The sequence below is a fragment of the Cetorhinus maximus genome, chromosome 21 (genome assembly GCF_964194155.1).
Source record: "Cetorhinus maximus chromosome 21, sCetMax3.hap1.1, whole genome shotgun sequence".
NCBI lineage: Eukaryota > Metazoa > Chordata > Chondrichthyes > Lamniformes > Cetorhinidae > Cetorhinus > Cetorhinus maximus.
Genome location: NC_135899.1, coordinates 49211230 through 49228582, shown reverse-complemented (window position 1 = coordinate 49228582; position 17353 = coordinate 49211230). Strand labels below are relative to the sequence as shown.

General features: G+C 44.8%; 1 protein-coding gene across 4 annotated transcripts in view; it reads right to left on the bottom strand.

The window, feature by feature from the left end:
• map7d1a (MAP7 domain containing 1a) overlaps positions 1 to 17353 on the bottom strand; it is a 245899-nt gene that overhangs the window by 24810 nt on the left and 203736 nt on the right. For all 4 annotated transcript variants that reach the window (XM_078566934.1, XM_078566936.1, XM_078566935.1 and 1 more), the window contains 6 exons: positions 12975 to 13097; positions 12125 to 12267; positions 9573 to 9730; positions 5632 to 5894; positions 891 to 1026; positions 160 to 340 (listed from right to left, as the gene is read on the bottom strand). In XM_078566934.1, the coding sequence (XP_078423060.1) occupies positions 160 to 340; positions 891 to 1026; positions 5632 to 5894; positions 9573 to 9730; positions 12125 to 12267; positions 12975 to 13097 (1004 nt within the window). The remainder of the gene's footprint in view (positions 1 to 159; positions 341 to 890; positions 1027 to 5631; positions 5895 to 9572; positions 9731 to 12124; positions 12268 to 12974; positions 13098 to 17353) is intronic.

Here is a 17353-nt window from a genome sequence, read left to right as displayed (position 1 = left end):
TGAGGTAGATGATCAATGATCTAATTAAATGGTGGTGCAGGCTTGAGGGGTCGAATGGCCTACGCCTTATCCTATGTTCCTATATTGCCAGATTATGGAATAGATGGAGGTGAAGGATTTTTAGTTGTGTTTTATCCAAATCCACACTGCTGCCCCAACCTGTTTTTGCAGGCGTTCCATTTCTTCTCGCTCTGCTTCAGCCTCTCTCCATCGACACTCTTCTTCCTGAAGCCGCTGTTCTTCTTCCTTTCTCCGGTTTTCTTCCTCTAGTCGAAGAGCCTCGGCCATGCGCTGGGCTTTTTCTTCAGCCTTTCTACGGGCCATTTCCTCTTTCATCAGCCTAAATGGAACAGAGCGAATAATTCACCTTCAGGTGAAGGGAGTTACATTCTGGTTTTCCAGGACTCTAACCAAAAGTGCTAGAGGGATGGGGACGTGAATCAAATAAAAAGATGCATCAGCCTGATAAAGTAATAGTCCCAGGATTTCTGAAGGCACAATTGAAGGAATTTACACCCTGTGGGTTGCTTTGTCTGGCAGATAAGCAATTGGGTTCCAGTGTGCCAAATTATTTTTATTTGACGTCTTCAGCCAGCACAGAGGAGACCTTTACCTCACCAGTCCAGGCCAAGGTCTCAAGATGAAAAGACATCATGTTTATCGAAAATACTCAGACTCAGTGTGACGGGCAGAGTGTTTCTCCACTGATCCCAGACCCAGAGTGTGAAAGGGCAGAGTGTATCTCCACTGACCCCAAGCCCAGAGTGTGAAAGGGCAGAGTGTTAACCCACTAAACCCCAGATGCAGAGTGTGAGGGGCAGTGTTAACCCGCTAAACCCATACCAAAGTGTTAAAGGACAGTGTGTTAACTCAGTAAATCCAACACCAACCTCTTCTTCTCTTCTTGTTCCTTTCTCTCCTGCTCCTCCCGCTCCCTCTGCTCTCTGGCCAGTCGACGTTTCTCTGTGAGGACTCTCACGGCCTCCTCTGGGTCCATAGTGCCTGCTATTGTTTTAGCAGGTGAACCTAAAACACAGAACAGGTACACCTTAAAAAGCCACAATAGCAGCATCGGACGTCCTTGGGATGTCCTAAATGTTTCACAGCCAATCAATTGCTTTTGAATTGCAGTTTCTTTTGCTATACAGTCAAGTGTGGGAACCACAACCACCTTCCCTTGTGTCCAGCATATCTCCATCAGCAGGAGGATTTTACCTTTGACCCCAATTGACCTCTGTTCTGCCCTTTGGTACCATGTTGCTGTCTGAATGCCGAACGCAGATACTCTTAATGGGATTGAAGAATGTTTGGACAATAACAGGCTTGGGTTGTGCAATGTCCCAATACCTTCCCCAGCAAAGCTGAACCAACAAATCTCACACATGCTCTCATCGTAGAACATACTTTCTAATAAGGCAGAGAAATATTTGGGCTCCAGTTGGCATTTTAAAGGGACACTATGCCAATACAAAAAGCTCCAATGGAAAATGGCTTGTCTATCTATTTTTCCTGAAGCTGCTGTCCCTTTAAATGCCCTTATTTTGTGTTTTTTGTTGTTGTCCTATTCTACAACACAAGTAAATGTCTTTACCATTGTGCAGGGACAGGGAGTAGCTCCTGAAACAGCCTCCCACGTATACTGCAAATAGAGACACCCTTCTTGAAGGAGCCACTCATGACAGCAGTCGGAACACGCTACAAGAGGTGATGCAGCTCACCGCTTGTGAAAGTTGAGTTTCTTTGCATGGCTCTATTTGGGTGTTTGGGGTGATGGGGGGATGGGGGTGAGGGGGGTCGGGGGGGGGGGGGGGGGGGGGGCTGTGTGGGGGGCAGGTGGATTTTGCCGAGGGGTGCAGGATCTCTTTCCTCCCTGGACCCCACTCTGATTCCCAATGTAGATGAGCTGCCCCATTATCTGATTCCAACACCATGCCAGGACCATAGCTATTGCAGGTGGCATTGTGCCAGTTGGATTCTGGGCACACTCTTTAATCATTTATGTATTTATGCAGCATTTCATCACATCACAAAGTGGGCAAGGAGTGACTTTGAACTTCAGCAATGATTGTTAAACCTGGCAGCCATCTGACACTTGGTAAGATCTTACAAGGAGCAATCAAGTGAATGGAGAAGGAAATAAAGGATTACAATGACAGATTTAGAGGAGGAAAGATGGGTTGAGGCTCAAGTAGAGTCTTAACAGCGTCATGGACTGGTTGGGCTGAATGGCCTGTTTCTGTGTAATCCTATGAATGTACAGCAGAGATTGGAGTCTTGAAACTGGCTGCTGGAAGAGCAAATGAGCATCAGCAATCACACTGGGTGCCAGCTGGGGCTCAGTGGTAACACTCTCGCCACTGAGGCAGAGGGTTGTGGGTTCAAGTCACAAACCAGCAAAGGGTGACCAAAGAGTTGATTAAAAAGGGGAAAAATAGGAGAAATTAAACTAAACATGGGTATAAAAATGAATTGTGAGAGCTTTTACAAGTATATAAAAGGAAGAGAGTAGCTAAATTAAAGGTTGGTCCCTTAGAGACAGAGACAAAGCAAATTATCATGGGGAATGAAGAAATAGAAAGCATTGAACGAATATCTTGTCTCTTTCTTCACAGTAGAAGAACAAATTACATTCCAGAAGGGGCTGACATGAATGAGGAAGTTAAAGTAATTAATATCAGCAGAGAAAAGGTATTAGAGAGACTGAAGGGACTAAAACCGGCAATTCCCTAGAACCTGCTGGCCTATATCGTGGATTCTAAAAGAGGTGGCTGCAGGGGTAATGGATGCACTGGTTATGATTTTCCAAAGTTCCTTAGATTCTAGTCCCTGTGGATTAGAAGTTAGCAAATGTAACAATGATATTCAAGAAAGGAGGGCGAGAGAACACAGGGAACAGGCTAGTTAGGCTGGCGTCAATTGTTGGGAAAGTGCTGGAATCTATTATTAAGGAAGTCTGAACAATGCACTTAGAAAATTACAGTATAATCAGACAGAGTCAAAGAGTTTTATGAAAGGTGTCATGAAGAGATATTAACATCTATAATGTTATTGGAAATTATTTTTTTAAAATAGAGTTCTAATGAGGTCTCTGTCTGTGTGTGTGTCTTAATTAGATTGAAGCCAGCTAGTTTGGGTACTTTGATGTATAGTAGTTTTGAGATGTTAATTAGGTAAACATAAGGAGGGTAGAAAGGTAAATTGTAAATTTGCAATTGCTAAAAGAAACCATTCAAGACTGCAGGTGAAATCTTACTCCTAGCTAGGAGACGCCAAGCAATGTGCCTATTTTTTTTCAGCTTACTAATAAAATTGGTGGGATGAAAGGATGTTATTGTTAGAAGAGGTAAAGTTAAAAACCTATTGATACAATGGAAAATTTACATTCAAAGAGAAAGATATGTATAAAAGAGATTGTGTGTAAGGAAGAGGCATTTTAAGATCCCACAAGGATGAGAAGCCTTCAGCCTGTAAGCTTCAAGCTGCTGCCTGCAAGGACTCAGAGCTGAAAGAAACTTATTTCGAATGCGACTGTCCAGGGTGTACTTTGCCAGGTGTCTGTTTAAATCTATGAGATCTACTGTTGCCTTACCGGGGGTCTAACTGAGAGTCAGATTAATTAGGGAATTTTTGTAGTTATTATAGTAGTAATTTTGTAGATATATGTATGTGCTTACAATATTTCTTGTATTAATAAATGTTTAATTTAGTTTAATAAAAACCTCTTGACACTTGGTCTTATTACTACTGAATTTAAAGATTGCATCTCGAAACATACAAATTGCAAAAATGGATTTTGACTGTTGTTTCAAGTTTCCCTCTGGGATTTGAACAACTCAGCCTTGGTCCGGCTGTGTCATTATAAAAGGGGAATTGTGTTTGACATATTAATTAGAGTTTCTTGAGGATGTAACTAGTAGGTAGATAGAAGGAAAACAGTTGATGTAATAATGTTGTATTTCCAAAAGGTATTGAATAAGGTGCCGCATAAAAAGGTTAATGTGCAAGATACAGACTGATGGAGTTGGGGGTAATACATGGATGGAGAGTCGATTATCTGACAGGAAGCAGAGAATAGGGATAAATAAGGCATTTTCAAGTTGGCAGGTGTGACTAGTGGAGTGCCACAAGGATCAGTGCTGGGGCCCCAGCTATCTAATATTGGGATGGGCAATAGATGTTGGCCTAAGCCACGGACACCCACATCCCATGAATGTGTAAAAATAATTAGTAACTTAGATGAAGAGATAGGGAGTAATGTATTCAAGTTTACTGACGATACAAAGGTAGGTGAGAATGTAAGCTGTGAGGAGGACACAGAGATGCTGCAAAGAGACATAGACAGGTTAAGTGAATGGGCAACAAGGTGGCAGATAGAGCATAATAGGAGAAGTGTGAGATTACTCACTTTGTTTGTAGGAACAGCAAAGCAGAATATTTTTTAAAAAGGCGTGAGACTTCTAAATGTTGATGTTCAGAAGGATTTTGGTATACTTATACAAGAAACACAAAGTTAGCATGCAGGCAATTTGAAGGGCAAATGGCACATTGGCCTCCGTTGCAAAAGGACTGGAGAACGAGAATAAGGAAGTTTTGTTACAATTATATAGGGCTTTGGTGAGACCTCACCAAGAATACTGTGTGCAGTTTTAGTCTCCATATTTAAGGAAGGATATGCTTGCCTGGGATGAAAGTGCTGTCTTATGAGGAGAGGCTGAGTAAATTAGGTCTTTTCTCTCTGGAGTTTAGAAGAATGAGAGGTGATCTCATTGAAAAAAATCTTTTTTCAGAAAAAAAGGATTCTGAAGGGGTTTGACAGGGTAGACACTGAGATCGTTTCCCTTGGCTGGCGAATCTAGAACATGGGGTCACAAACTCAGAATAAGGAGTCAATTATTTAGGACTGAGATGAGGAAGAATTTCTTCACCGAAAATTGTGAATCTTTGGAATTCTCTACCCTAGAAGGTTATGGATGCTCCAACATTGAGAATATTCCAGGCTGAAATGGATGGATTTTTTTACCTCTCAGGAAATCAAAGAATATATGGAGCAGGCAGGAAAGTGGAGTTGAGGCAGATGATCAGCCATGATCATACTGAATGGTGGAGCAGGCTCCAGGGGTCACATGGTCTACTCCTGCTCCTAATTCTTATATTCTTATGTTCCTGGGACTTGAGCACAGAATCCAGGTGGACATTCCAGTGCAGTACTGAGGAGAGTGTGGAATCAGAGATGCCGTCTTTCCCATGAAATATTAAACCGAGGCCCTGTCTGTCCCCCCAGATTGTTGTATGACATCCCATGGCACTATACACATTAGTGCAGGTGAGTTTTCATAGGTGCCAATACTTATACTAAAAACCATTATCACTGTTCAAAGAGATGATCTGGCAATAATCGCATTGCTATTCATGGGAGCTTGCTGTGCACAACTAGGCTGCTTTGTTTCCTGCATAACAGCAGCGACTACAATTCAAAAGTGTTTATTTGGCTGTAAAGTGCTTTGGGATGTCCTGTAGCTGGATAAGATGTTATAGAAATGTCAATCTTTCTTTATCCAATTACCCAGGTTCCTTTTCAATAAAAATGTTGGGGTTGCTATAGGAGCCATCAATTGGAGTTGATTTCCTTACCATGAGCAGACTCAGGAGCCTCAATCGCCAGCTCCTTACTTTTTAGGCCACTGTCTGATGAAGGCCTCGAACCCTCCTTTTGCTCCTCGTCCTTTTCCTCCTTCCGTTTCGGGCGGTTTTCTTTCTCCTTGCGGCTCTCGCCTTTGGCTTTTGACTTCCTAACTGGGGTACTGCTGCCCACTGTCACCGGTGGCACCACGGGACCACTACTAGTGCCTGAAGACCTACGCCTGGGCGAGCTGGGCAAAGACCGGTTCTTCAATCTGTTTTGGAAACAATGACACGGCAAATTCTTTTAAAATGGGGGCTGGAGGTTGGTGCATCCCAGTGCTTGCTGACCTGCATTGGAGGCGTTGCCGGATCAAGAGCCAATTTTAAATTCTCATCCTCATGTTCAAACCCTCCAAGGCCTCACCCTTGCTCATCTCTGTAACTTCCTCCAGTGGTACAAGATCTCAGTGATCCTCGAGTTCTGACCTCTCAAGCAATCAGACTTTCTTTGCCTTGTCACTGATGGCTGTGCCTTCAGCAGCCAAAACCATAAGGTGTGGAATTCCCTCCTAAAACCTCACCAACTCTCTAACACTCTCTGTGCCTTTAAGACGCTCCTTAAAAACTCCCTCTTTGACCAAGCTTTTTATCATCTGTCCTAATATCTCCTTATACGGCTCAGCATCAAATTTTGTTCAATAACACTGCTGTGAAGTGGCTTGGGACATTCGTACTGCTTTAATTCAGGTCACACCAGAGATGTCACAGATGATGGTTCTTTTCATTGTCATCAAAGTGTGAGGCACTGGTTAGAATGTCTGATGCTGTCTGATTCAGGGTGGGAATAAAGACAGCATTGAGTTTTATATCAAGTTACCTCAGTAACCTCTGTGGATTCGGCAGCTAGACCGTGAGGAGCTCATTAGGAGCGAGGCAGAAGGGTTCTGTACAGGATGGCTGGTGTTCACACTAGCTCACCAGCACGTGACCTCCGCCACCTAGCAGGACAAGGGTAGCTGGTACACACGAATACCTTCACCTCGGAGTCACACACCATCCTGACTCAGACATATATTGTCACTCCAGCCAGGGTGACCTGCATTTTCCATGATCGTCTGGTATCCGGGATTCTGTCCCGCATCCCAGGTTAGGCCTTCCTGGGATGCATTTTGTCCTGGGTTTCCACTTTAACTCGCTTCTGCACATTCATCGGACCCGGCACATTCTTTTGTTGATTCTGTGCACCCTGTGCTTTCTTTTCTTTCCCACCCTGCACCCCTTTGATATGCCAGCTTCAAATCTGAGAACCTCTCATTTTTTTCCAAGTTCTGATGAAAAACCATAGACTTGAAACGCTGGGCTAGATTTCCTGTAGTTTTGTGAAACCGCCCCCCCCCCTCAGCCAACCGCCAGGCTGAAATGTTTGTCAGTCACTCATTATGATTTTTCCCGGAGTGCCCAATCAATGGCCAGTGGGTGCACTCACCATCCAATTAAGGATGGCGGGTGGGCTTTCAAAGCTGGGGTGCCAATCAGAGGCCTTCCGGTTTGAAAGGAATAGGAGACTGTAATAGAGGCACCCACTCTCCAAATTTTAAAATCTAAATTAAAATGGTCTTTGCAGCCAATCCATGAGGCCCTCTGGGCCTGCCTGGAGCACTAACCACCACCCCTCCCCCCCCCACTCCACCTCTCAGTGCCCCCAGGCCCTAGTCTGCCATTAGGAGGACACCTCTAGGCTGCTAAACTGGCCCCCACCAGTTTAGTTGGCCTTAAGTGGCCATGAGCTCTGCAAAAATGGTCTGGAGGCGGGATGGAACAAAGGAACTGGCACACAGGTTGACGACGCTAGCTTTAGTGCCCCCCCCCTCCCCCCAACGACCTGGGCAGGGTGGGGCCTAACAATCTAATCGGTTAACTCTGTTTCTCTCTCCACAGACACTGCCTGACCTGCAGAGTATTCCCAGCATTTTCTGTTTATATTTCAGATTTTCAGTGTTTTGCTTTCATTTTCAGGCAAACTGTAACCCAGCACAAGTTACAGGTGATCAAGGAATGCACTTTAACAAGGTGCGAAGTGCTCCCTGAACATTTGTTTCTGCCTGAAAAGCACAAAGTGATTAACACTCTGCCACTGCCAACTTTATGATTGACTAATGGGAAAAAAAAATGGTTAGTTCTTTGGCTGGGATTTTCCGGCCCCATCCCTGACAGGGAATGAGAAATTTGGACAGGCAGCTGAAAGTCCATTGGCTTCTGGCAGGACTGGAAAATCCTGGCTGTGGGCGGAACTGTAAAATCTCGCCCTTTGTCCCCCAATTTAAACATGGGCAGTTTAAGTAGGTGGCGATTGTATTATATTGCGAATCCTTACTGATTCACCCATTCCCTGACTGAGGCAGCATTGACCAGTTGCAACACTCTCTTATTATGCACCCCCCCCACCGTGGCCCCCATCTCCCCAACCCCACACACCCAACTCAGCACCAGGCGAGAGGTGAATCTGCAGCCTTCTGTTCCATAAGGCTCAATAACACAACTGAGCATTGGAGTGTCCTTGAAAATCTTCAACTGTCTTTCTTGCTGGAGTCAGGGATGAGAAAGCAGATAAAGGAGTGAGCTCACATGGCACACTGCCCAACTCTATAAACCCACCTTACATGTTGGCACCGATATACAGTTAAAAGGAAGCATAAGAGAGAGCCGGGACAATGCAATGCCATCAATATCTTGCCCCATTCAAACCCCTGTATTCCAGATGTGAAGAACGAAAGAAGTTCTTCTTATAAAAGGTGCTTTGATCATTGCTGGAGTGGGGAGAAGGAACCATTACCCAATCTGATAACACAATGTCTGTACACGGCAAACAGAGAATATGTACATGAAATTATCCTGAGCACCTCAGCCAATCCTGCGGAATCTCTGCAGTGATCGCAATGCAGTATTCATCTACGGAGAGGACACTGGGGAGAGAGATAATGAGGCCAAACTGGAACTTGCATACATAACCTGCCACAAATTGCATTAAATAATGGAATAAAAGTTAGCCGTGAGTGAGTTCCAGGCTGGAAAATAATTGAGGGACTTGGCTGATTTATATTAGAATTACTGATAGCCAGGAGTGAGTTACATACCGGAATCTAATAGAGGGGTTCAGATGGTTTATATATCGAATAACAAATAGCTGGGAATGAGTTACAGGCTGGAATCTAATCAAGGGGTTCAGGATTGTTTATATATAGAATAACAGATCCCAGAGTGAGTTATAGGCTGGAATCTAATTGAGAGGTTCGGGTGGTTTATATATAGAATAACAGAAAGCTGGGTGAGAGTTACAGGCTGGAATCTAATCGAGGCGTTCAGGTGGTTTACATATACAATAACAGATACCTGGGAGTGAGTTGCAGGCTGGAATACAATTAAGGGGTTCAGGATGGTTTAGATATAGAATAACAGATCCCAGAGTGAGTTACATACTGGAAGCTAATTGAGGGATTTGGCTGATTTATATATAGAATAACAGTTACCCCGGAGTAAGTTACATACTGAAGTCTAACCAAGGGGTTCTGGTGGTTTATATGTAGAATAACAGTTACCCTGGAGTGAGTTATAGGCTGGAATCTAATCAAGGGGTTCAAGTGATTTTTATAGAATAACAGATACCCAGGAGTGAGTTACAGGCTGAAATCTAATCGAGGGGTTCGGGTGATTTATAAATAGAATAACAGATACCCGGGAGTGAGCTGTGGGATGAAAACTAATCGAGAGGTTCAGGCCAGTTAATGAACAGTGATTTATAGGCCAATAGGACACTTTGATTTAATCTAATTGCAGTTTTGAACATAACAAAGGGAATTGAAACAGTGGAGATTCCAATACCAAGAGGGAGGCCCATCGTTTGAAAGACCACAACCCACAACGGGGGTTGGTATGGGTGCATTAGGGAGTACCTGGCTTCTCTTGTCACAGACTCTTTACTCCTGACGATGGGAAGAGACTGTCGTTTCCTCATCATCTTCTCAGCCACACTCCCAGAATTCAACAGGGCATGCTTTTCCTTTGCGTTCTCCCGCTCCTTGTCCTTTTTCTCCTTCTTCTTGCTTTCACTCTGGTGACAGAATGGAAAGAGGGCTCAAAGTCTGAGACAAACGACAGGTAAAACAGTGGTGATTAGCTGTTCTATCACTCCAGAATTTCCTGTTGCCCCGATGGCCATGTGAGTAGCAAAATAGAGGAACAGTCCGGCAAAGGCCAGTTGCAAGATAAGTGTCCATATTTGAAGGGCTGTGGCATGGGATGACAGGGAGACCATGAGATACTGAATCTGTTTAGCTTTCAACCCTCAGACTCTCATTAAAGTGAGATATTTCCTCTTAATCGATAAAGGGTTATGGGTCCTGAGTGGGCACTGGGTCAGGCTGAGGAGGATACACACAAGCACAGACTGGTTGGGCTGAATGGTTTGTTTCTGTGCAATTTGTAAGATGAAGAACAGATGGTGATTTCGCGAGGGTTTCAACATCATGATGGAGGGGACTCTGCTGATGAACAAAGAAAGTACGGATAAACGCAAGTGAATGCTAACATTGGTCTTTAACAGAATGATCTCGCAGTTACTGGGGCCAGCTTCAATCCCATGTCGAGTTAATGCTCGAGTAAAACATCGGAAACCCCTCACCCCCAAGGTCACCAGCTCTGTTTGGGATGTTTCCCTGCAGGTTTTTTTGACACTGCCTCCCATTCCCGCAGCCTTCTTACCCCACAACCAATAATTCTATAATAAATAAATGGAAGTTTACAAAGATAGTAGAAAAGCAGCACACTATTTTTATTAATGCCCCCAATCATTTTTCTCCTGGGTTGCTCCCAGTGTCCTGAAGATTAATTTTCAATTCCTGGAGATTCCAGGACAAGTCTGAAGGGTTGGCAACCCCAGCCTAACCTCCCTCTTCAAGGACCACCCAGAGTGGCTGAAAGTTAAAAAGCCTCACAGTGCACACACACATACAGCTTTTTACACAAGTCAGTAACACTTCATTGGTTACCCAATAGCACAGTAGTACTTGATATAAATTTGCCCTGTGACCTTTACCAGAATGACATTTTGGGAACAGGACAAATACTGAATAATAAATATAATACTCGAAGCACAGTAACCATTGTTACATCAGTGAACATAGCAGATAAATAACACACAGCAGGATCCCTAAATGAAATGACCAATTAATCTGGATTTGGTGTAGGTTGGGGGGTGGTGGGAATGGTAGCCTGGATACTAGGAAAACTCCTTCCTGCTCTCAGGATAGTGCCGTGGAATCTTTTACATCCACCTTCAACAACTAGAATTGGAAGACAAGACTGCAGTTTAACATCTCATTCAGAAGACGGCACTTCTGGCAGTGCTGCACCTCCTCAGTACTGCAGTGCAGAGTCAGCCTTCCTTACGTCCCTGAAGCGAGGCTGAAGCCACAAATTTCTAACTCAGAGCTGATGGATGCTATCAATGAGCCAAACTGGTGCTGTTATTTATTTTCTCCGCAGCTCTCCTGAAAACACTGTCTTTTGCTGTGTTCAGTTGCCTGGCAATCAGTGGCCCACTGGTATCTCACTCGAGTTGAGCCCAGGCAGTAAGCAGGGAGGGGCATCACTGTCAGGTCCAAAGCTAACCAGATCCTATGCCTGAACCCAGGCACTGTGAGCTCAACTCACTGGAGAACAACGAGGAGGAAGCTATCATTCCCTGTTCTAAACAGAAACATCAAGGGCAATTAACAAAGTCCAAATCCCCAGCTCTGCTGGGGTCACTATCTCAGCACAGACTGGGAACTAGACCCTGGCCTTTCGTGATCTCTGCAGCTCAATACCAATATACAAGAGGTATGAAAATTAGTTGTCATCCCAATGAACTCAATAAATTAATCCAGTGACTCCCTTCACTGTGCAGCCAGGAAGGTTGCAGGTTCAATCCTCCCTTGTGCTGATTTAAACCGAGCTGAATGAGGTCAGTGTTACATTATCCTCAGTGTCATTGGCTTAGAGAGAGGAAACTCAACTGGCATTCATGGTCCTTCTCCCAGTTCAGTGAGCTCTGCGGGAAGCCTGTAGGGGTTGGTGGGGACCGGTACAGTTTGGCTTGTAAAGCTACCCTCTCAAGCCTGCTCAAATTTACAGTGCGGGTTCTCACTGGTCACCTGATGGCCGATTCTGGAGGTTGTCTGTGGAACTGAATCCCAACAAGAAGTCAATACCTTCAGGAGTGGAGAGGAGAAAACAGGCAAGAGGAGAAAAAAAGACCGATAAATAATTAATTCCTCATCAACGGACAAAAGATTAGGAATGAATAATTTAGTTTGATTCACTACCATTGAGATGAACAGTTAGAGGGCAGCTCACAGTGGAAGTAAGGCTGTTGATTGTGACCGAGGAAGGTCTTGTTGACAGGGATTTACAGTTCTTTACACAGTGAATCTTTCTCATTTCTATCAGTTACAGGATTACTCACCAGATGGGGATCAGTCTTGTGCCGTCCTGGGATATCAGGCGTACTGAGAGCAGCTCTCCATCGATTAGAGCATCTGTGAGGGGGCTTGCCACTACTTGGGGCTACTGGGCTGGCTGAGGCTGAGCGAGGACAGAGGGGGGCAACTAGCAGGTTCGCAGAGACAGAGATAGAGAGTGGGGGGGCGGATGTAGATGGAATGGGGAGGGAGAGAAGGACAGCAAAGAGGGAGAGGGGAAGATCAGGGAAAGAAGCACAGAGAGAGTGGGGAGGAAGTGAGAGGAGGAGGGGGAGAGAAGGGATGATGGGAACAGGGAGGGAGAGACGCAGGGAGCAGGGAACGAGGAGGGAGAGACATGGGGAGCAAGGAACATGGAGGGAGAGACGCGGGAAGCAGGGAACAAGGAGGGGAGAGAAAAGAGAATGGGGAGGGAGAGGTGAGGAGGGAGAGACACGGGGGCAGGGAGAGAGAGGAAGAAAGAATAAAAGAGATAAATACACACAGAAGAAAAACAAGTAGAAGAGAGTGGAAGAGAAAAAGGAGATCATTAGAGATAGAGAGTGAGATATTGGGAGTGGATGAAGCAGACACAAAGACAAAAGGAAGACAGCAGGGGATAAGAGAGGCACAGTGAGATAGATGAGATGGAAAAGGATGAACAGTGAGGCAGAGTTCAAGAGGGAGCCAGAGAGAAATAGGGGGAAAGGAGAGGGAGAGAGTCAGCAGGATAGACAGCAATGGAGGGGAGAGAGAACAAAGATTGGATACAATGTTATTTTCAAGTTTTAAAACAAGTCTTTGACCAAAATCACTCCCAACTGTAAACTGTGCTGGTTCAATGAGAGAACAAACCTGAATCTCGACCATTACTCGCTAAAACAGCGACACTCCTGCTCCTGGCGAGGAAGGACAGTGTTGGGGTCATCAGTCGGTCCACAATGCTGCTCTCCCAAGGACTCAGCTGCAAACGGCGAGCTGTGGGAAGACAAGACCATTTTCACTGATCAGGCACTGGACAGTGACACCAGGGGGAGGGTGGGGGTGTTGTGGGATACTGCGGGTCACTCTCAGACCAGCCAACCCAGAGAACCAGGCCGGAGCATAGCCTGGAGGTGCTTGAATTAAAAAAACGAGTCAGTGGATCCCGTCAATGTCTGACATACATCAGAATTGTCAGGGAAGGATTTAAATGGTGGAATTCAATCTCAGCATTTATCATCCAACTTCAAAACAACTCCTGGTGTTAGGATTAAATCTTACAGCTGGAAGGTCATTCAGCTCTTTGTGCCAGTGTCAGGTCTTTAAAAGAGCCATCCAATGGGTCCCATTTCCCTGCCATTCCCAATGACTCTTAAATTTTTCCTTTTCAAGTATTTAATCAAATTCCCTTTAAAAGTTACTATTCAATCTACTCCCATCATCATTTCAGGCACCAAATTCCAACTTGCTGAATAAGTGTTTCTTCTCATCTTCCCATTGGTTCTTCAACCACTGTTCTGACATCTGTCAGCTCCGATTAATGACCCTCCTGCCAGAAGAAATAGTTTCTCCTTACTTGCTCTATCAAAATCCCATGTAATTTTCAACATCTCCGTTAAATTTCCTCTTAAACTTCATTAATATAAAATTAAATCCCTGCTTTTCTAGATTCTGTAAATCATCACCTAAACCCCCCCCCGATTAAGTTTCTACAACGTTTTCCATGCTATGGGCGGTATCTTGTGGAGGTGACAGGGATCTCAGCCGCCAGCTGGCAAGCCGGCAAGAACTCCACTTTTCAGAAGGCCTGCCACATCTTGTCCAACTCAGGCACTTGACAGGCCAGCAGCAGGCCTACCCCTGGGATCCAGGACCCAGGCCAAGGATGGAACTCCCCCCCCACCCCGCCAAGAGCTGTCGGCCAATTAGGAGCTGGCAGCTCTATTGAACAGCAGCGCCACTGGAGAGGCGGTGGCTGTTGCCAGTACGACGCCCACCTGAGGCCTAGAATCATTGCTGGGATCCCTGGCCAGAGCTGAGTGATGGTGGGAGGGGGGCATGGGGGGGGGGGGGGGGGTGGTTGGCAGAGTCCCCACCTGCCACCCTCTTGCCTGATTAAATGCCACCCCCCTCCACCTCACCGCAGGGGAGGACATAAGATTCTGCCCTATTTGTGCAGAAGTCTTTTTGAGAACTGTGTGACGCTGTGGTGTGTGAAGGACTCAAACCCATCATCCAAACAGATCCCAGATTCAACACAAGGCCGAAGAATTAATAGCAGCCCCGGCAGAAGTAGAGCAATCTGATTGGCCTTAACTGATCTGAGCTAGTGAGAAATCAAGGAATAAAGAGGTTCGTTGCTTATTAGGATTAGGTTCAACTGGGATGTTCCTCATGGTTTTCTGACACTCAAAGATCATGCATTAAGATTGGCCACTTGGGCAGCTCTATCAGAGAACCACGAGGTCAAGCGTCAGCTCAAACTGAGGACCATGGAGCTAGAACTAGCTCCACTAAAAGGGTGCTCAGGGTAAGGACAACAGCCGGATCCATTAGATGGCAACCAAGGTACGTATGGGTCCTGCGCCGCCAGTTGGCCACAGAACCAGGGCTAGGGCAAACACTGCCAGTGGTGATAGTCAGGGTCAGCTCTGTCAGAGGGCCATAGAGCCAGGGTTAGACAGCTGGCACTGCCACTGGCTAGGGCCAGTTCAGACAGAGAGCAACAGTGCCAGCTCTGTCAATGGACCTTGGAATAATGGCTAGCTGTGTCATGGAACAATACAGCCAGAGTGGCATGGCCAGTCTTTCCAACAGTGAATTACACTGGATTATCAACCCAGGTTTGAATCTTTTGGCTGACTTTGTGGTTACCTTTGGAAATTACTGACATTTAAATACATTATGAAATGTTATCTAAAAATCGGAACAGTTCCCAGCAACTGTGTCCTTTAGGAGGTGCAGTGTAATCAAATCCCTGACAAGATGGAAAACATCTCATTGTGATCTAAAATAAAAGCAAAATACTGCGGATTCTGGAAATTTGAAGTAAAAAACAGAAGGAGAGTCGTACGGACTCAAAACATTAACTCTGTTTCTCTCTCCACAGATGCTGCCAGACCTGCTGAGTTTTTCCACCACTGGGATCCTGTCAGTGTGATCCATCACTAACACTGGGATCCTGGCAGTGTGATCCATCACTAACACTGGGATCCTGGCAGTGTGATCCATCACTAACACTCAGATCCTGTCAGTGTGATCCATCACTAACACTGGGATCCTGGCAGTGTGATCCATCACTAACACTGGGATCCTGGCAGTGTGATCCATCACTAACACTGGGATCCTGTCAGTGTGATCCATCACTTACACTGGGATCCTGTCAGTGTGATCTGTAAGAACGTAAGAACATTAGAAATAGGAGCAGGAGTAGACCATTCAGCCCCTCAAGCCCACTCGTCATTCAATGAGATCATGGCTGATTTGATTGTGGCATTAACGCCACTTTCCTTCCTGCTCCCCCATAACCCTCGACTCCCTTCTAGATCAAAAGCCTATCTAAGTCAGCTATGAACACAGTCAATGACCCAGCCTCCATTCCTCTCTCTGGAAGAGAATTCCAAAGACTAAAGACCCTCAGAGAAGAAATTCCTCCTCATCTCCGTCTTAAGTGGGAGACCCCTTATTTTGAAACGGCAGCCCCCTCGTTCTAGATTCCTGCAAGAGGGAAAACATCCTTTCAGCATCTAACCTGTCAAGACCCCTCAGGATCCTATATATTTCAATAAGATCACCTCTCATTCTTCTAAGCTTCAATGAGTTTAGGCCCAGCCTGCTCAACATAAGACAAACTCTTCATCCCAGAAATCAGCCTAGTGAACTTTCTCTGAACTGCCTCCAATGCAAGTATATCCTTCCTGAAGTAAAGTGGTCTCACTAATGTCCTATACGACTGTAACAAGACTTCCTATTTTATATTCCATTCCCCTTGCCACAAAGGCCAACATTCCATTTGCCTTCCTGGTTACTTGCTGTACCGGCATGCTAACATTTTGAGATTCATGTTGTCATGAAGATATTAATGTATATAATATTATTGGAAATTATTTTAAGTTGGACTTGTAGTAGGGTCTGTGTCTGTGGGTGTGACTGTGTGTGTCTTAATTGGATTAAAGCCAGCTGGTCTGGGTGCTTTGATGTATAGTAGTTTTGAGATGTTAAACAGTAAGGTACAGGGCACATTTGCATTTTGTGAATAAACCATTCAAAGACCGGGGGGTGAAATCTCGCACCTAGCTAGCAGACACCAAGCAATATGTTGATATTACTCATGAAAGGGGCTTTATTGTAAGAAGAGGTGGAGTTCAAAGGGCCTGGTGATACAATGAGAATTTGTATTCAAAGGGAAGGCTAGGTATATACAGAAAATGTCTGGTGTGTGAGAGTCAGAGGCATGCTGCCTGTAAGCCTACAACTGTGTGAAGAAACCAAATTGAAAGGAACCTCAATTTGAATTTGTAAGATAAAATGTGCTTTGTCTGGTGTCTGTTTAAGTCTATGGGTTATTGTTGTTGTCTTGAAGATTTACCTAGGAGTAATTAATTTGGGGGCTTGTTTGAAAGTTATTATGGTAGTAATTTGTAGTTTGTGTTTAATTTCTTGTTAAGTTAATAAATGTTTAAATTAATTTATATAAAAGCCCCTCTGGAGGCTTGCTGGTTTCATTTCTGAATTCAGAGCTGCATCTCAAACATACCAATTGAAAATATAGGTTATGACAGTTGTTTAAAGTTTTTCCCCGGGATTTTAAACAACTCAGCCTTTACCAACTGCTGTGTCATAACAATGTACAAGGACAACCAGATTCCTCTGTACCACAGCATTCTGTAGTCTTTCTCCATTTAAATAATATTCTGCTTTTCTATTCTTCCTGCCAAAGTGGACAACCTCACATTTTCCAACATTATACTCCATATGCCAAATTTTTGCCCATTCATTTAACCAATCTATATCCCTTTGCAGACTCTTTGTACCCTCCTCACAACTTGCTTTTCTACCTATCTTTGTATCATCAGCAACTTTGGCTATAATACATTCGGTCCCTTCATCCAAGTCATTGATATACATTGTAAATAGTTGAGGCCCCAGCACTGGTCCCCTTGGCACTCCACTAGTTACAGTTTGCTGACTTGAAAATTACCCATTTATCCAGACTCTGTTTCCTGTTAGATAGCCGATCCTCTATCCATACT